At 34.7% G+C, this 21,787-nt stretch overlaps 1 protein-coding gene across 2 annotated transcripts in view; it reads right to left on the reverse strand.

Moving 5' to 3' along the window:
* Positions 1 to 21,787, reverse strand: part of LOC150109471 (disco-interacting protein 2-like) — a 456,967-nt gene that overhangs the window by 32,367 nt on the left and 402,813 nt on the right. For both annotated transcript variants that reach the window (XM_090408476.1, XM_090408468.1), the window contains exon 33: positions 16,713 to 16,789. In XM_090408476.1, coding sequence (XP_090264602.1) covers positions 16,713 to 16,789 — 77 coding nt within the window. The remainder of the gene's footprint in view (positions 1 to 16,712; positions 16,790 to 21,787) is intronic.

The following is a 21,787-nucleotide window of genomic DNA, read 5'->3' on the forward strand; positions in this document are numbered from 1 at the left end:
CATTTTCGAAGAAGAAAATGGACCAATGATGCCTCCAGCCCAAAATCCTCACCAAACAGTGACACGTTGTGGATGCATTTGTTTCTCAACAATCACTCGTGGATTTTCTGAACCCCAAATGCGACAATTTTGTCGATTAACGAAGCCATCAAGATGAAAATGAGCCTCATCGCTGAAGATGATTTTGTTCGAAAAATAAGCATCCACTTGTTGTTGTTCCATAATCCATTCAACGAACTCTCTTCGCTGTGTGTGTGGTCAGTTTTTAATAACCCTGAACTGTCAGCTGTCACGCTGTCTTTTTTTTCTTGTTGGCAACACTTTACCACACAAATGGCGCTAAATTTAAATCTTGTGTGAATTTTGGGACACCCTGTATAAGCTGTATAAATGCTGTTTGTAACAGCATGTTGAATAACTGACTATTTGGTTTTGTTTTATATCTTATAGAATATTTAGTTTTGAGATTATGTTGAAATATTTCTGCTGAAATGAAACTGAATTTTCACCATCGGCTGTTTCTTAACTCATTTAAGATTATCGCATCTTTGAATACAGTGAGCTGGTGAAGGTTAACCGACTTCTTTAAATTAAGATAAATAGTGGGCTCTCACTATAGAGAGCATCTAGGAACCAAAAAAACAGTCTGGCATAGTGAAATTCATTTAGAACAGTATAATTCATTTACTGATTACATCTTACAGACAAATCTGAATTTGATAATAATTGAAAGTCAATGTTAAATAGAGATCAAACTGGAAAAAAAAAAAAAAAAAAAAAAAAAAAAAAAATCCTCTAATGCCTTTTATTTCCAAAAGTTAACAGGCTGAGCGCCTTTAGCCCTAATAGCTGCTTTTTTTTTTTTTTTTTTTTTTTGACGAATGGTAACAACCAGTCTCCTTCAGGTCATCAATGACAGCAGCTGAGATTAAAGGTACCAGTAAATTAAGACTTTCAGGGAAGAAATCATGATGGGCAAGTGCAGCCACGTTGTGTTCTTAAACCCATTTATGTATGAAACAGTTCTAGAGCTTCTGTTTTGATCTGCACGGTTAAAATCCCATGTTTCTGGGAAAGAAAACGTATCTGCATATGCCAAAAATCAAGTAACTCAGGAAATGGCTGGAGAAAGGTCTAGAAAAAGTTCCTTTAATCTGCAACTAGAATCCAACTGATAATTGTCTTTCTTCAGGCACTATGAGATCAAACACCATTTCAACAGGCACAAAAAAAAATTTTTTAATCCATCAAATTTCACTGGTGGGAAAATTTGATGGATTCAGCATTTCATGTACTAGATCTTTTTGGTTGTGCTGAATACATAGATCATTGTCAAAACATAGTATGCATCTCACATAACACATATCATCATCAAATTGATAGTACTACATGAAAAAAATTACATCATAACTAACTTCCTATCTACACTTTTTCTCCAAATCAGTCTGTTACTTGTCAAGACTACAACATTATCAGATCTTATATTTCTATCGTCTAAGGTGCTTTGTACCATATCAATCCACCTATATCTTGGTCTTCCTCTGGGTCTTTTTGCTGCAAACCTGGCAGAGAACACTTGTTTTGCTAATCTTTCTTCGCCCATTCTGTTTAAATGACCATACCACCTGAGATTAGCTCTGCTAACGCATTCCTGGATGTTGACAATGTCAAGTTCTTTCCTAATATCCTTGTTTTTAATATGATATTGCCACTGATGCCATCTGTTCGCACCACTAATCGTTCTCAGGACTCTCATATCTGCAGTCTCTAGTCTTTGGTCAAGTGTTTTACTTCTGACCCAGCTCTCAGATCCACAAGTTAAAACTGGTTTGAACACTGTCTTGTATACAGCCAATTTAGTGTTCCGACTAATTTCTCTCTTATTCCATATGGATTTATTCAATTGACTTCCCACCATACCAGCTTTGCTGATTCTGTTATCTATTTCTATATTTAATTTACCATCTTCAGTAAAAATCGTGCCTAAGTAGCTGAAATGTTTCACTTGTTCCACAGGTTCTCCATTCACAACACAGTTGACATTTTCAATGATTCTGCCTATTTTCATTGTCTTTGTCTTTTTATTGCTGACCTTTATACTATATCTATTACAACAGCTATTCAATTTAGTCAGAGAATTTTGCAGATTTGTAGTGGATTTATTTAGAAGTATAACATCATCCGCATAAAGCAAAGAGCTGACATTAACATCTCCAATTTTGATATCATGTTTAATACCACTTTCCTTCATAATGTGATCCATATAGATAATGAATAACAGAGGGGATAATGTACATCCTTGTCTCACACCAGATTTAACATTAAACCATCTTCCTATACTTCCTTCAATTCTAACTGCTGACTTACAACTCAAATAAAGACTAAGTATTGCTTGATATAATGCCCCACTGACACCATATAACTGTAGCGTATTGAATAGCTTCTCTCTTGGCACCTTGTCATGTGCCTTTTCCAAATCGACAAAACTTAAATACAGATCTTTGTTATATTCCCATGTTTTCTCAACTATTTGTTGTAAAGTGAAGATCTGATCCTGTGAGCCTCTATTTGGCCTGAATCCAGCTTGTTCTTCACCAAGCTTTTCTTCCACAATTCTTCTCAACCGTTTCTCAAGTATACTTGCATAGATATTGCCAGGAACACTCAGTAGGGAAATATCTCTGTAATTCTCACATTCAGTTTTATTTCCCTTTTTATATATGGGTACTATGAGAGCTCTACTCCATCGGGAATTCGTCCCTCTGTCCATGCTTTCTGAACTATGCAGTGCAGCCACTGTAAGACTCTTATACCACCATACTTCAGCATTTCTGTCGAATATCATCTGCTCCTGTTGCCTTTCCACATTTCAAGCCTTTGATGGCTTTTCCTACTTCAAGTATGGATATGTATTCCTGACTGAATGCCTGGTCAGTGTTTTTTTACCACTGTGCTGTCATCACTGCTTGTTTCATTTAGCAGTTTTTCCATACTTCAAGGATATCTTTTTTCTCCCATTTTCATGTCACCTTTATCATCTCCAACTCCTTTTACAGCACTCTTTCCTCCATTCCTAAGCTTCTTCAACAACCTCCAGAATATTTTGCCACCTTCTTGATATTTATTTTCTATATTCTTGCCAAAGTCTTCCCATGACTTTTGTTTAGCTAGTTTTACACAGTGTTTAGCATTCTTGCATTTGTCTCTGTATTCTCTAAGAGAACAAGCTGACTTATTTGACAGGAACTTTTGATATGCTTTCTTCTTTTCCTTCACTGCCTTTTTAACTTCCTGTGTCCACCAGGGAGTTCTGATTTTTCTATCCTTGCAGACAACCTCACCACATGCCTCTCTGGCAGAATCAATCAATATTTTCTTCAGAGTTTGCCACTGAATCTCCAAGGTGTTTGATTCCTGTTCTCAAACTCTTTCATTTTTTCTTCAATAATCTTTGTGTATTTTAGTCTACAGTTCACATCTGAAAGCTGCTCAACTTTTATTCGCTTTAAAACTTTCTTACACGTTATTCTTTTCAATATGAAATTCAATTTTATCCTGCTCAAGACTAAATAGCGATCACTTCCAATTTCAAATCCTCTGTACACTCTGGTGTCCTGCACCAGGGAGAAAACATCACTATCAACACTAGCATAGTCAATGAGACTTTTCTTATTCCTAATACATAATACATACTATTCTATAAATTTTCTACTGGAGCCAGCCCATGCTATCTAGAGATGTACTCATAATTGACTTAATGAGAAGATTTTAAAATGATTGCTAAACTAGTGGACATGACCAAATATTATTCTTGTTCTACTCAAGTTTGATCTAATTCTTAAGAGTCCATGCTGGAAATATTGTCAAAAAAGAAAGAAAATTCTTTTTCACAACTGGGATTTAAAACTCATTATTTATAAACTTTCATGGTTTACACATGTAAAAAATATATCAAATTTTATTCAAAAATTCCAATATATTTCATCCAACATTATGAGGACATCATCACAGAGACAGATTGGTAACTATTCAAAACATGAATCATAAGAATGCATCATAAAGCATGTTGTGCATACTAGTTCGTGTCTTGGTAATAGCTGAAGTCCACAATTACACTATTAGAGTTCAAAGGAATAATTGTAAAAAGTTGCATTGATTAAAGAAAAAAGGGGATAAAAACACGAACAATTAATAGTAATAATTTTCCAAAACTTAAAGATTGGCATACAGTCTGGACAGTTAAGGTTCAGATGATTTCATAGCATTTCACATTTCAAGGAAAAGATGGTCCAATTGGAACTTGCTGGAATGAAGAAACTTTGTCTGATTCCAAAGAACTCTGTGCCTAGTGTTCAATAGCATGAGAAGAAAGGCCAGATTTGTCAGACTCCAAAATCTAATCAAAGCAGAACCATCAGTCAGTCCAAAATAGCAAAGCTGACATGAGGAGGGTACTGATAGATACCTGGTAAGGAAAGAGGTGATAATGTATCTTTTGTAGATGGTAAGAAGGAAGACTGTTGCTGAGGTGGTTTGAAGGAAGTGTATAGATTGAATTTTCAAAGAATCCATGTTATTTGGTCAGCGGTTCTTTTAAGGTAGGGTACTGAAATTCTTTTCATATCAGATTGTAGTCTGGTTGAAGGATGATAATTATCAATAAATTCTTGATTGGTAGTTTTGTTGTACCCATTACATATCACATTGCTTTTAATTTTATTCAGTTCATCTACAAAAGAAAGTGAATCAGAAGAGCAGATCGCATGAACTCTATATACAGGACTCTTAATAATACCATTTTCTGTGATGAACATGGTGTCAGGACGAGGGAACGTATCTGACAGTAAAGGTTGGTTTCTGATAAACTGAAAATTCAACATAATCTGTAGATTTTGAATTATCCAAAAAGGGTAGATAGTTATTGGATTCGTGTTTGATAGTGAACTTGATATGGAGTACAAGGAGCTTATTCTGTCCAGGAGCTGAAGTAATTCTGACTCAGAATGGGACCAGACTGCAAATATATTATCAACAAAACGTAACCCTATATGAGGAACAAGACCCAAAGGAAGTTGTTCTTCATTCCTTTGGTCTGTTTGAACAACTTCTTACATCATGTAAAATAGCCTGCATTGATAGTGAATTTAAATTTAGCTGATTTATGTAATATAATATTGATGCAGAATATCAAGACTATATATTAAGTTTTTGGAATCCAACAGGCCTGGCCTTGCTTCTCATGCTATTAACAATAGGCACAGAGTTCACTGGAACCATTCTAGCCAGTTCAAATTTGATCACCTTTTATTTGAAACAAGCGAAACACTATAAAATTGTTCAACCTTAACCACTTAGACTGTATGCCAATCTGTAAGTTTCGAGAAGTGATTATTATTAATTGTTCTTAATGTTTTTTTTAAAAAAAATAATTATTTAAAATTATTTTTTATCTACATAACTTTTACAATTGTTCCTTTGAACTCCAACAGTGTAATCATATACTTCAGATGTGACCGATACACCAGCTAGCATGCACATGCTTTATAACTCATGTTTTGAATGTAGTTACCAGTCTGCCTCACATAATGTTGGATGAAACATATTGGAGTTTTTGAATAACATCTATATATTTTTTACATTCGTAATCCATACATGCTCCATTAAGACCACTTCTTCTTCTCTTCCATTCTTAAGACAGGTTGGGTCTCTCATGAATAAGAGACTGCTCCCTTTTTTGTCCAAAGCAAGCTCGTTCATATGCCAACAGCTTTGAAAATCCAATGCAGTTCTATTGTTTATGCCACATTAATCTTGGTCTTCCCCTGGATCTTGTACTATCCACAGTGCCCTCAAATACCAGGCAAGGAAGTCTGTCTGGTTCTATTCACATGATCAAGGGAGTTAATGCTTTTTAACTATGTTAAGAATTATTGAGTTAGGGATATTCAAATCTTGCAGCACGTGTGCATTAGTCTTATGTTATGTCCAATGACTTTATTTTCCTCAAGCATTTCATTTTAAAAGCCAAGTTTTCTCTCTGCTTCTTTCTTTAAGGTCCATGTTTTTGACTCATAGAGAGCTGTTAGTAGTATTATACTTTTGTATAATTTTATTTTTAAACTTGCAGGAATTTTGTGGTTTTTCCAAATTATTAATTTCATCATTAATTTCATCATGCTATGGAGAGTGTGTTTTATTGTTGCTTCATTTAATTTGAAATCAAGTATGGTAATTAAAACAGTTAACTTGTTCAATGATTTCCTGATTAAATTTGTAAACATATTATAATTTCTGCATTTCTTGTAATTTTGTAAGCTGGTATTGAAGATTTGATTTGTTATGTTATAATTACTACATCATCTGTATATGATATGTGTGACTGGTCTTCAATTGAATTTATTATTATTATATGAGACCTCCAGGGAGTCAAGGATTCTTCGAGGGAGGCTATAAATCACCCAAACCAGCTATCATACCATCCCTTAAATTCGTCCATACTATATGCACTCACTACCCCAAAGGGCAAATTATTCCACTCACTCACTGCTTTCCTTGGAACCAAGGAGACCAAATCTGCACACAATAATCAAGGTGTGGTCTTATCAAAGCCTTATAAAGAGGCAAAATGACTTCCTTATCCTTACATGTCAAGGTTTGCTTCAAGATTGCAATTATCCTAAGTTGTATTTTAACTTTTGCTATGTGACCTTTGAACTTTAAATTCCTATCCACCAATACACCAGGATCCCTTGCCTCTTCAAGTTTCTTGTAGCATAACCCTGCTAATATAATATGCCACTGGAACTCTAATCACCAAAGTGCACAACTTTACACTTACTAACTTTAAACTGAAAGCCATTTTCGTTTGCCCAAATTTCCATTTTTATTCAAATCATTTTGTAATTGTTGAATATCAGTAGCATCCCTGATTGCCCTGCCTATCTTTGCATCATCGGCAAACAATTGCACATCTGATGTTAGTTCCTGCCTGATGTCATTAATGTATAGATTTAACAGTAATGGCCCAAGGACAGAGCCCTGAGGTACACCGCTGGTCACCTTAAATCTGGCAGATTCACAGCCATCCCCTGATCCAAATCAAGAGTTTATATTCCAATCCCATATTCTCCAGTTTATGCAATAGCCTTTTATGTGGTATCCTATCAAATGCCTTAGAAAAATCCTTTATTCAACTTGGCTGTAACATTGTTATAAAATATGAATAAATTGCTAAAACATGATCTTCCTTTAGTAAACCCATGCTGTTCCTTGCAGAGTATAGCATGTTTGTATACTCATTTCTGTATGCAAGTTCTTACCAACTTCTCTAAAATCTTCACTACCACAGCAAAGATACTGATAGGTTGGTAGTTAGACATCAGTTTTTGCACCACCCTTGTACAATGGAACTATCATACATTCCTTCTATTCCTGTGGTATCATTCCTGAGCTGAGACTCAAATTATACAAACATGTGAAAGGCATAGCCAATTCAGATGAACATTCCTTTAGCAAACAGGCTGATATTCCATCTGTCCCTATAGACAAATTCTTATCCAGGTTATGCAACAGCTCTTCAACCTCATTTTAATGAACCTCTAACTCTTCATCCAATAGCACTGTGCACCATGTTACATACACCTAGTTGATATATCTTAACAAAGTGAGCACTCATTAACTGAACAATCTCATTAGCTTCCAACAATCGAGTACCATCTGCATTTAATAAAGTTATTCTTCCACATTCATTCTTTCTTTTGCTTGTGGCATAATGATAAAATTCTTTTGAATTGCCTTTAGCTTGCATGGCAATTTCTTTTCATACTCTTTACTTTTCTGGCTTGAGCTTTATATATATATTTCATAACTCCTCTCACTCTTATTCTCACAATATTCTTTCCACATCATCTTCTTCTTGTGGATCTCTCACATAATAAGGTTGCACATCCATTTCACTCTCAACCTATTTATTCTTCGAACACTAGGGATACATTCAGATACTGCCTCATTTAAGCACTTTTTCAAAGGTTCTCATGCATTGCTCACATTTTTCCCATTCAGTAACTGATACCCTGAGACCAAAGATAGTATTCTCCTAAGTTGATCATAATTTCCAGCTTTGTAGTTTAGCATGTAATCTGTTTCGATTGGAGCATCAATACAATTAGATACTTCCCAAAAAAGTACAGTGATCACTGTAACCAATTGATGGTAAAATGGCCATATTCTTGACAGAGACCCTTTCTGACACTGAGCAAATCCAATTTTACTCTTTTTGTTGAAAATAATACTTCTTTAATGAGTTCTTGGATGAAAATATTAAAAAAAAAGTAATGGAGACAGTGGGTATCTTTGCATAACTAACTCCTTGTTTGATTTCAAGTTACTTAGTTGTGATATTTTTATACTGAATGACTGCACTTGTATTCTGACGATAGCTTGAAACAAATCTTAGTATTTCAAAGCCACTGTTTTATTTTGTTAATATTTGTTTTTCTCTACTGATGGAATCACTTGTTTAAAATTCCAAAACAGAATAAAGGTATCTCCTACTGTCCCATGCTATATTGGCTGGACTATGATGAGTAAAGATATGGTCTATTGTTGACCATATCTTTACTCTTCATATTCTTTATATTCATTCTAAAGCCAGCTTATTCTTCTTCTTCTATTAGCTGTTTGTAAATGTTATTTAGATGATTCTGTATTATTTTTACAAAGATTTTGTAAGAGTGGCAAAGAAGAGCAATTAATTATCACATTTCACATAAAAAAAGTAATGATATGCAAGATTTTACCTATTTTCCAATAATTTGGAATAGTCCCAGTGAAAGAATATTATTGAAAAGTTTGGTTAATTTAATTAGATCAGGTCCATCATTGTTATATATATATATATAGAACCTTAAAACTATTTAAGGCTCAATAATTTATCATATGTATTCACAAGAATATGTACATGTTTAGATACTGCATAGCTAAATACTGCATAGCGACATTTCAAATTAAAAATTATATAGTTCAACAATTTTTTTTTCCTAATTAATGCTGTCAGCTCTTCTATTTCAGTTTTCTAAGGTACTACTAAATGTATCAGTCTACCAAGATCTCGGTCATCCTCTTCCTCTGTGAGGAAAAAGATAGTTTTTTCCAGCATCCTGGCATCGAATACCTCTTTTTGTCTAACCATTCTGCTTATTCTGTTTAAGTGACCAGCCTTAGATTAACTCTAAAATACATTCTTGAATGCTAATGATGTTAAATTCCTTTCTTAGACACTAGAGTTAGTCCAGAGCAGAGTTTTCAAAACTTTTGAGTACCTACATACTCCCTTTTAAAATTTTAGTAACACAGGAGCACTGCCTCTCAGGAAAATGTAATTTGGGAGAAGTTACAATATTTCATTCAAACATGAATAATTATAAAGGTATTTATTTTTTAGCATTTGTATTATAATAAATTTCAAACATATCAAACTTATTTTTTAATTATTTAAATGCATTTTTAATTATATGAATCCAATATACATATATTAGAAACATAAAAAAAAACTTAATGAGACGAATAAAACTGTTTCTGTTGGGATGAAGTTTGTTGAAATCCAGGTCTATATTTGTTATTTTTCCTACTGAATTTGTGTTTTTGGCAAAAACACAATTAAACATGTATAGATGTCTGCATGAGTGGTGAAACAAGTGCTGAGGACTGTTACAATATAAAGATACAAATGATTCAGAAATTTAGTGATGAGTTCCAACTATTTGAATTTATTTAAATGTCGAATTTATAAATTTAAACAGTTTGAACTATACAACCAGAATATGATCATAACAAGAATCAGATGCAGCACTAACAGAGATCGTTCAATACATGCCAAGAGACATTTTGTTTAAACCTTCTATAGATTTTTTTAGTTATTGAAAAATTAACTATAGAACAGACCTGCACTTATAGAGAATACAGCAACAAAATAAGGTTTTTTTTTTTTTTTTAAAGTAATCAAAATAAAAACCAAGTGCCTCACTGCATGCATACCACACTCTGGGAAATGCTGGTCTAGAGGGTAACATCCTGTTATGTGCTGATCATGCCAAGCTGAGATGAGTTATAAAGGACATATTTCTGCAGGCTAAGTTAAATTAACTAATTCTATGTGAATGAGCATCAGTTTAATGTTTTCAAATGCAAGGCTATGTATTTTGGATTAAGAACATTACAAGTAGTATGTTATATTAATGAAAATTTGCTGCAGGTAGTCCACGAAGCTAGAAAGATGGGATGATTAAAGCATCACATCAGATTACTGTACTGTTGTATGCTGTAAGAAAAAGGAAGTTACTCTCAAACTCTATAAGGCTTTGATATTACCATATCTGGGCTACTGCATGCAGACATAGTCACCAAGAAGATGGGGAGAGAGTTGCAAAAAGATTCCAGTTGCAGGTAACTGGAATCTTTTCAAGATGATAATTGGCCAATGGAACTGCACAACACAGAAGTTGGAAAGAAGGATCCATACAGTGTATGGATATAAGTGAGACTTTGCAGCTTATGGCAGGTGTGGGTATAACTCTGCATCATTCCTGGAAGCTCAAGGGCCTGATAATAAGGAACCATGTGAAGTCTAGGTCCCTCTCATGGTATGTGGCATGTGGAATGGGCTAGTATTGTTATGAATGCACTTTTGGCTAATATTCAAAGAAAATATGATAGATATTTGGGTATGAAGGACTAAAAAAAAAGGCCCTCCTTCAATGAGTCCTTAGACTTCCTGGAGAAGTCACAATAATAATAATAGTAAGAAGAAGAAGAACTGACACAATTTTGTCAACAATACCATCTGTTTGCTCTATATCTTAGAACTCGCATCTATGGTTCTAGTGTTTGATCAATTTTTATTTCTAACCCAATTCTGAGTCATTGTAGCTTTTTCATTATTGCTATTGGAATACTAACTGGTAATTAATTTACGGAATTAATAACACATATAAAGTAAATTAATTAAAGATAACTTTAATGAATCACTTCTATATTTCGACAATGTCACATTGCCATCTTCAGGAACATAAAGATATGGTATGTGCACTAAGGAACTAACAAAGCAAATGAGGAAGAAATTAAGTCACTAATTTTGTTCCTAAAGTCCTAATGGTGCCCTCTTGCGGGCTAATTTGGTAGTCTTGGCAGTTGGGCTGAAGTTCTCATAATGAAAGTCTCCCAAATTTGGGGCAGTTTCATGCACCCAAATTTGTTGAGGTTAGGAACGTTTTTTAGAGCTGCTGAAGATTCTTTGAATAATCTTTCGTATTTAAACTTGCTGGGATGGATTATTTTTGTCTTCTTCCAACGAATTTTATGGTGGGTATCTAAGGCATGGTCTGCCAGCCCAGAGCGGCTGTACTGGTGAAACCGGATGTAGTCTTGGTGTTCTGAAATCCTGATATTTGTTGTTCTGCCTGTTTGGCCAAAGTAGGACAATTTGCAGCTGCAAGGGACCTGGTATACACCAGGTAGGTCTAGGGGAAGTGGTTGGTCTTTGGTAGAGCGGATAAGGGATGCCAACTTTTTATATGGTCTGTAACAGGAAGTAAGGTCATATTTTTTGAGGATATTAGTTATTTTTTCAGAGGTGCCCTGGATGTAGGGGATAGTGATAGACTTGGTGTAGTCTTTATTGTGGAGGGGGGGAGGGGGGTTGTGGTTTACAGGTTTTAGTATTTTTTGGATTTTTTGGGGGTTATAGCCATTGGCTAAGAAAGTGTTGAGGATGTGGTTTAGTTCCATAGTCAGGGCCTTGTCATCTGAGCAGATTAATTTTGCCCTGTTATATAGTGTTTTTATCACCCCATATTGTTGTGAGGGGGGGGGGGATTGCTGGTGAATGTATCTGCCAGTGTGGGTGGGTTTTCTGTAAACAGAGAAAACCAAAGATCCATCAAGCTGGCGGGTGATTAAAGTGTCTAGGAAGGGGAGGGTGTTGTTTTCCTCTTTTTCTAAGGTGAACTGGACTCTGGGATGTTGGTTGTTTAAGTGTGTTAGGAAGGAGTGGAGTGAGTCTGAGCCATGTGGCCAAATAGCAAACACATCATCCACATAACGAAGCCAAATAGTGGGTTTTTGTGGGGCGGAGTTTAAGGCTTTCTCTTCAAATGTCTCCATAAAGAAATTGGCCAAGGGTGGGGAAAGTGGTGAACCCATGGCTGTCCCCTCTATCTGTTTGTAGAACTTTCCTTGCCAAACGAAATAGCCTGAGTTCATTGTGAACTGAAATAGGGCTGAGATATCGGAAGGAAACTTGGCTTGGATGAGCTCAAGGGTTTCTTTGAGTGGGACATTAGTGAATAGGGAGGAGACGTCAAAACTGACCATTATGTCAGTGTGTTGGAGTGTGAGGTTTTCTATACTGGCTTTAAAGTGGGCTGAGTTTTTTATGTGTGATGGTGTGTTGCCAGTGTAGTGTGTGAGCGTTTTGGCTAAATGTTTGGCTAATTTATATGTGGGGGAATCAATGCCATCCACTATGGGACGTAATGGCACATTTTGTTTACGTATTTTTGGGAGTCCATATAATCGGGGGGGGGGGGTCTAGAGTTATAAAGTTTAAGTTTGTTGGTGACTTCCACAGGCCAAGAAGTGACTTTCTTAAGGAGTCTGTGGATAGTTCTAATCTGAGAGCTGGTCGGATTATATTCAATGGGGAGGTAAGTAGTACGGTCTCGTATTAAAGAATTTAGCTTACCTTTGTAGTCTTTTTGATTGAGTACCACAGTGGCGCTTCCCTTATCAGCTTTGGTGATTACTATTTTTTTGTTGTTTTTTAATTCTTGTAGGGCTGTATATTCGTTTTTGGATAAGTTGGATTTTGGAGGTTTGGCTTTAGTGAGAACACCGACTACATCCAGTCTCACGTTGTTGGCGATATGGATAGGCAGGTTGCGAATTCCACGCTCTATTTGGATCATGATTTCTTCAGCAGGTATCCTTTTTGGAGCTAGGGCGAAACTGTGACCACGTGAAAGTGCGGTGAGTGCTTCAGGCTTTAAAACTGCCGACGAGAGGTTGACTACTGTGTTAAGTGGTGGCTGGGGTACAGAAGTAGAAGTCTTTGTCAGGTTTTCGTATTTTTTTTTCGTATTAATTAAAGATAACTTTAATGAATCACTTCTATATTTCGACAATGTCACATTGCCATCTTCAGGAACATAAAGATATGGTATGTGCACTAAGGAATACTAAAAGTATTGGAATACTAAAAGAAATGCATAGCTATAAAGAAAAGAAAAATGTTTACATACTATACAAAAATTTCTATTTTATATATACATATATTGTTTAAAATCCATTTAGGATTAACATAATTAGTTATTTTTTTAAAGTTATATTTCTTAAGATAGTCCAAATACTGGTCTTATATTACTCTTGAATAAATGGATGAAAATTGTAGTTTTTAAAAAATGAATATTTAAATACAGGTATCCCTTGCTTAACGCAGGATTTGATTAACACGTCGAAATTAATTGCAGCAATCCCTTGATATATGCAGCAAGAGTTTTGATTAACATGCCTTTAAATTTACCATGCAAAAACATGCAAGCCTCGTGGCGTGAGCATGATGACATTATTCCTCCCATGCAGTCGTGCTCCCAGAGCCTGAGTGCCAGCCAGTTACTTCACTGCTAGCATTAAGAGTGGGTGTATTACAAGCTCCAGTTGTTCTGCTGTATGTATTTACAAATTACGTTCTTAATAAATTTTACAGCCCATTAATCATGTCGAAGAATACGAGCAATCCCACAACCAGGTCATTAAGTGAAAAAAAGAAGAGGAAAGTACCTTAGATACAAAACTTGATATAATTAAAAAATTTAAATGTGGTGAAAGTAAAAGTAAGATCGGAAGCGAATATGGTTTTAACGAGTCTACAATACAGACTATTTTATTCAAAGCTGATGATTATTGCAAGCAAGGTAAAGTTGCATCTACATCTGCAAGTATGCAATGCACACATAACTAGAGTGCTATAATGGTTGAAATGGAAGATCTGTTGATTATTTGGCTGGAAGACTGCAACCAAAAGAGAATTCCAATTAGTGCCTATAATATCACGGCCAAAGCTCTAAACCTGTTTTCAAGACTTAAAGAGACTAAATAAAAAGAAGACAATTCAAAATTCGCAGCTTGCAAAGCCTGGTTTGAAAATTTTAAATCTAGGGCTGGACTAAAGAATGTAAAAATAATAGGTGAAGCTGTAAGTGCCAATAAAGATGCTGCATCCACATTTCCTGCTCAGCTGCAGAAAATTATCAAAGAAAACGATTATGATTACAACAATCACTTTCTAAATTTTCAATGTAGATGAAACTGGTCTCTATTGAGAAAAAAATGCCATCTAGAACTTTTATATCAAAAAAAGAAGCAGAGCAACCTGGCAATAAAGTATCAAAATCTCACTTAACTGTTATGCTTGGAGGGAATGCAAATGGAGATTTTAAATTGAAGCCGCTGCTTGTTTATTGAACTCAGAACCCAAGGACTTTAAAAGGATGCAACAAGAACCCTTTACCTGTAATTTGGTAGGCGAATCAGAAGGCTTGGGTTACCCAAAGTCTATTTGAAGATTGGTTTAAGTCTTATTGTTTCCCCGCAGTTGAAGCTTATTGCAAGAGAAATAACTTAGCTTTCAAAGCTCTTTTACTTTTAGATAATGCACCTGGTCATTCAAATTTCTCTTAATGATCTGTGTGAGAATGTGAAAGTTTTATTTTTCCCACCAAATACAACATCATTGCTACAACCTATGGACATGGGCGTCATTGCAACTTTCAATACATCTGCAAGTATGCAATGCACACATAACTAGAGTGCTATAATGGTTGAAATGGAAGATCTGTTGATTATTTGGCTGGAAGACTGCAACCAAAAGAGAATTCCAATTAGTGCCTATAATATCACGGCCAAAGCTCTAAACCTGTTTTCAAGACTTAAAGAGACTAAATAAAAAGAAGACAATTCAAAATTCGCAGCTTGCAAAGCCTGGTTTGAAAATTTTAAATCTAGGGCTGGACTAAAGAATGTAAAAATAATAGGTGAAGCTGTAAGTGCCAATAAAGATGCTGCATCCACATTTCCTGCTCAGCTGCAGAAAATTATCAAAGAAAACGATTATGATTACAACAATCACTTTCTAAATTTTCAATGTAGATGAAACTGGTCTCTATTGAGAAAAAAATGCCATCTAGAACTTTTATATCAAAAAAAGAAGCAGAGCAACCTGGCAATAAAGTATCAAAATCTCACTTAACTGTTATGCTTGGAGGGAATGCAAATGGAGATTTTAAATTGAAGCCGCTGCTTGTTTATTGAACTCAGAACCCAAGGACTTTAAAAGGATGCAACAAGAACCCTTTACCTGTAATTTGGTAGGCGAATCAGAAGGCTTGGGTTACCCAAAGTCTATTTGAAGATTGGTTTAAGTCTTATTGTTTCCCCGCAGTTGAAGCTTATTGCAAGAGAAATAACTTAGCTTTCAAAGCTCTTTTACTTTTAGATAATGCACCTGGTCATTCAAATTTCTCTTAATGATCTGTGTGAGAATGTGAAAGTTTTATTTTTCCCACCAAATACAACATCATTGCTACAACCTATGGACATGGGCGTCATTGCAACTTTCAAAGCCGATTTTTTTTAAAAAGACATTCTCAAGGGCAGTAGAAACAACAACAAGAGAAAATGCGATTACGCTCCAAGATTGGAAAAAATTTAACATTAAACATGCAATTGAAAACATTCATGACTCGTGGGAGCAATTGTCTTCTAGCTGCATGAAAGCCGTTTGGAAAAACCTTTTGCCAGAATGCACTAACTTAGGTTGTTTTCAAAATCCTGTGAACAACGTGGTCGAAGAAATCTGCAATTGGTGAAGACCTTGGTTTTGATGGTGTTGATGGAGAAGATGTTAAAGAATTATTGGATTCGAATTCAAAAGATTTCAGTGACAACAATCTTCTTGAAATTGAACAACAACGCACATATGAAGATAACGAACAAATGGATGTGAAGATGAGGTTCCAAAGGAGATAACAGTCAAAGAACTGGACAGAATATTTCGCAGTTTAGAATTGCTTAAGCAGCAAGTAATGGATATGGATCCAGGTGTTAATCGAAGAATGCTTGTTTGCCGAGGTCTGGAGTCATTTGCTTGTTACCGTAGAATTTATGCCGATAAGAAAAAAACTAAAACTGTTCAAACGACTCTTGATAACTTCTTTTGATAAAAAAATTGCAGTAACTAATGTAGGTACAAGTATTTAATAAACATTTATTTTGCATTCATTTTTTATTTTTCCTAAAAGAGCACCATATAAAATGAACTATTAATACAGTAATCGATCATGGACAAACTGTACCTTTTATCATTGATTATTATATTTGATTAGTGCGATTTTGATATACGCAGTAACATCGAGTGATTAATTAACCACGTTAATTGAGGGATATCTGTAATGATTTAATCTTTTGTTTTCTGCCATTTTTCAGAATTTAAGCAAGTTGGATACACAATATTTGTATCCAACTTGTATTTTGTATTTGTAACATAATTACAAGTGAGATACAAAAACACTTGTAATCATGTTCAGTTAATCGTGTACTCAATTGAAGAGAGTCAACAACTAAACAAGAATCTACTTCAAATATTGCAGTAAAATATTCACCTTAAGATGGGCAATGGAAGAACCTAAGCCTTTTGTACATAGTTCCATTACTCCATAGGAGCAAAATGTATCTCTCACTATAAAAGAAAGAAAGAGAGAAAGGGAAAAAATTAAACTTCATAATGCTAATCATCACTAATAACACTGATTCGTAATTTTAGTATCACTCACAAAATATATTCTAGAAATGTTAATATGACACAATACAATAGGTATAAAACCTTGGATATTTAAATGGAACTTGAAAACTAAATGAATGGTACTTTTCAGTTAACTCTCACTATAGTAGAAATCCAGTATAACTCATTATGGCAAACTTACTCACTTGCATATATTACAATGAGCTACAAGCCATAGATAAAATTTTATTTAGTACCAATGGTATTTTAAGGAATATTTTTATAATAAATCTTCCATTATAATAAACTACTCCTTTAGTCTCTAATCGTTTAATAAAATGAAATTAACTGTAATAAAAAATGAATAAAAAAAGACAAATATTCAGTGTTTTGATATAGTTTAAACATTTCCTCTAAAGTAGCATCGCATTATATGAACCTCTTCTACATAATCACAGCAAGTGGTGAAAAAACCGGTTTCTTTTATGTCAAAAAAAAGTAAGTTTTAGTTAATTCCCCAGTGGCTCCACCTATTGTATCTTTTTGTTGTCGAAAGTAGAAACCTTCATTAGTGTTGTGTCAACTATGACATTTGTTTCATTAGAAGCTGAGTTATAGTGCCAAGAGTGGCAGTGTGTTTTGACGAACGGTCGGAAAATGAGTTTCAAACAGAGAGCTGGGATTGACTTTTGCGTTAAACTCAGTAAAAGTTTTACTGAAACACATGAAATGCTTCAAAAAGCATATGGTGATGAATGCTTATCCTGTACTCAAGCTTATGAGTGGTTTGAGTGATTTCAAAGTGGTTGTGAAACGCTTGAGGACGACGAAAAGCTGGGCCGTCCAAAAACTGGACTGAGCGAAGTGAACATCCAAAAAGTGTGTGATTTCATCAAAAAAAAAAAAAAAAACGAAATCGCCCGTAAGATTGATTGAAGATGAATTGTGGATTCCAAAATCAACTGTACACAACATTTTGACAGAGAGTTTGGACTGCTCATAAGGACTCAAACTTCCTTGAAATGATCGTTACTGGTGATGAAACAAGTGATGAGCCCAAAACAAAGCATCAGTGCTGAGTGGAGACCACCAGAAGAGGGGCATCTGAAAAAAAAAAGTTACTTGGAGAAGTCAAAAATAAAGACAATGCCGATTTGTTTCTACAATTCCAATGGTATTATCCACAAAGAATTTGTTCCGCCTGGCCAAACGGTCAATGGTGAGTTTTTATCTCGAAGTTTTGAAGCGATTGATAGCGAGAATTCGTCGCGTACGGCACTATAACTCAGCTTCTAATGAAACAAATGTCATAAACAGTTGACACAACACTAATGAAGGTTGCCGCTTTCAACAACAAAAAGATATAACAGGTAGCACCACCAGTTCTATTTTCAAAAAGTTCGGTTTCTTTTTGGACAGAGGGTGTATTCTCCACTATGTCTTGCAGAACAACAACAAAGCGGAAAAATACCCAAAACATTTTTTACAATTTCTGTTTATCTAACAAAATGAACAATAAAACAAAATAGATTTAGACTAAAACTCAAAAGAGATTCGAGTTTTAGAGAAGAAACCCTGCCAAATTTTTATGAGATGTGCAAATTCCCCTTCAGTTAAAAAAAACTTGTAAATGTTCCTCACATCCAGGTCTTTTCAACCTAAAGGGATGTGTTGTAACATAAAGTAAGAAGCATTTCTAATAGGTTTAATATCACTTTCCTAAACATGTGATTCACACACACACACACACACACACACACACACACACACACGACAAACAATAGCAGAGTTAATAAATAGAAAAAACATACTTAATTGTTTTTCCTTTCATGCAAAAATTATTTAACTAATAGCCAATGAAGAAGAGATTAAAAACCTAACAAAGAAACATGATATAAACATAGTGATGGGTGACTTCAATGCAAAAGTAGGAAGAGGGGGTGATGGAGAAATTGTTAGCGAACATGGCTTAGGCACCAGAAATGACAGAGGAGATCACCTAGTCCAGTTCTGTCAGGAAGAAGATCTAACAATAGCAAATACCTGGTTTAAACTTCCGCCCAGAAGATTGTACACTTGGAAATCGCCTCAAGATAACCAACATAACATTGTCTGAAATCAAATTGATTATATACTGATAAATGAAAGATTCTACAGTAGTATAAAGAGTGCAAAGACTTATCCTGGAGCAGATATCTCATCAGACCACAATCCCATAGTTGGAAGTACGTCTTAGATTAAAATCAGCTAAAAAATCACAAAAGAAGAAAAAGAAAATTGATGTAGAAAAACTGAAAGACCCGAACATAAATAAAAGTGCCAAGACACAGCTTAACCTGCGATTACAACAGATTAACATAGAAGAAAATAAAAGTGTGGAACCTCTTTGGAATAGCTTAAAGAATGCCATCGTAACAACAAGTATTGAAGAAGTAGGTTATGTGAATAATATAAAACAACAGGAATGGATGACAGATGAGATTCTTTCTCTTACTGATACAAGGAGAATGTACAAAAACAAAGACCTAGCCAGGTATACAGAAACACATAACATCATCAAGAAAAAAATAAAAGAAGCCAAGGAAAATTGGATGAAAAATTTATGTACTGAAATTGAATTGCTTCAGAAGAAACATGATAATTTCAATCTGTATAAGAAAATCAACGAAATTTCCGGAAAAAAGAAGAAAGCAAATAGCGTCTCTAAGAGACGAAAATGGAAAAATAGTTCTAGAAGAGAATAAAGCACAGATTTGGATAAAATATGTAACAGAACTTTTCAATGATACTAGACAGAAGCCTATAAATATAAAAGATAACATTCAAGGACCAGCAATCATGAAATGCGAAATAGAGAATGCTATACGAACAAGTAAAACAGGAAAAGCCAGTGGACCAGATGGTGTGCAAACAGAATTTTTAAAATTAATAGAACCAGATAACATCAAACTTCTTGAAAAACTATTTAATGAAATATATGAAAGTGATAAATTTCCATCAGATTGGCTCAAATCTACATTCACTATCCCAAAGAAACTCAAAGCGAATTCCTGTGGTGACTTCCGACTTATTAGTCTAATGAGCCAAACATTAAAAATATTTTTGAAAGTAATTCAGAATCGCATTTATAGAAAAAGTGAAGAAACTCTAAGTGAAACACAATTCGGCTTTTGGAATGGTTTTGGTACTAGAGAGGCCCTTTTCTGTACCCAAATATTGATACAAAAATGCATAGAAAAACAGAAATCTGTCTTTATGTGTTTCATAGATTTTGAAAAAGCATTCGACAAAGTCAGACACACTAACTTAATAGAAGTCCTTCAACAAACAAGGCTAGACGAACAAGACATAAGACTAATAACAAATCTGTATTGGAATCAGTCAGCTACCGTTCAATTAGACAACATTACCACCAGTGATATTAATATCAAAAGAGGAGTGAGACAAGGATGTGTGCTCTCACCACTCCTGTTCAACATATACGCAGAGGTAATCTTTAAAAAAGCATTGGAAGAATGTCCAGAGGGAATCACAATAAATGGAAAGATTGTTAACAACCTACGATATGCAGATGACACCGTGCTAATTGCAGATAACATTATGGATCTCCAAAAACTCATTGACAGAGTATACATAGAAAGCCAAAGAATGGGAATAAATATAAACATCAACAAGACAAAATACATGATCATCAGCAAACATCCAGCCTCATCAATGAAACTGACACTCAATGGGAAAAATATTGATCAAGTGTCAAGATATAAATATCTTGGTTGTTGGCTTAATGAACGGTGGGATCCAAAAATAAATATAAAGACAAGGATTGAAGTTGCACGGCAGTCCTTCATTAAAGTCAGATGCCGAATGCTGAAATGTTACGTGTGGTCTATTCTGCTCTATGGAGTTGAAACATGGACATTGAAGGCGACAACCATCAAGAAAATCGAAGCCTTTGAGATGTGGCTATACAGAAGAATGCTAAAGATATCATGGACAGAAAAAATTACCAATGAAGAGGTCTTAAAATCCATTGGCAAAGCTAAACATCTTGTACAAATAATCAAGAAACGAAAAACATCATATCTTGGGCACATCATGAGAAACAGCAAATACCAACTTCTACAAACTATTTTGGTAGGAAGAATTGATGGCAAAGGAACTAGAGGAAGAAAAAGAATATCATGGTTTGACAACATCAAGACGTGGACAGAAAAGAGCAGTGCACAACTGCTCAGATTAGCACAAGACCGCAGTTTATTCGCCAAGATGGTCGCTGACCTTCGATAGAAGATAGCACAATAAGAAGAATAGCCAATGCAAAAAATAAATTTTCTTTAAGCAGTTTTATTGATTTCTAGTAAATTATTTTCTTCCCTCCCTAAAATTTAAAAGTCAAAGCATGTTGTTTATAAATAAGTAACAAAATATCAAGCACAAATAAAATAAAAAGCAGACCATATTTCTTTCACAACTATTCTTAACTCAATACTGTTTTTATATGCCAGTCATGACAGTGATGTGCTAGTTCATGTATGGGGACATTAAAAAATAAATAAAAAATCATCTGTGAATGCTGCTGACAGTTAAAAGATCCTATTGTCAGAGCCATTTCATTCCATAGTATTCATCATTATCAACAAATTCCTGATGTGTCCTCATGTTGTGTACAAGATGAAAACTTTATATCATTACTAATTTCCTATCGACAATTTCTCTCCAAATTAATCTGTTAGGACTACAATATTATCAGATCTTATATTTCAATCTGATACACATGTCTTGATACAGTACAAAGATTGATACAGCACTTTGTACTGTATCAAGCCATCTAGATCTTGGTTTAATTCTGTGTCTTTATTTTCTGCCATTCTGATAAAAAAAAAAAAATTGCTTTGCTTACCTTTCCTCTTCAATTCTTATACAGAATTGGAGAGGAAATCACCTGATATTAGCTCT

The sequence above is a fragment of the Typopeltis vanoorti genome, chromosome 2 (genome assembly GCF_054136105.1).
Source record: "Typopeltis vanoorti isolate ZY-2024b chromosome 2, IOZ_Tvanoo_1.0, whole genome shotgun sequence".
NCBI lineage: Eukaryota > Metazoa > Arthropoda > Arachnida > Uropygi > Thelyphonidae > Typopeltis > Typopeltis vanoorti.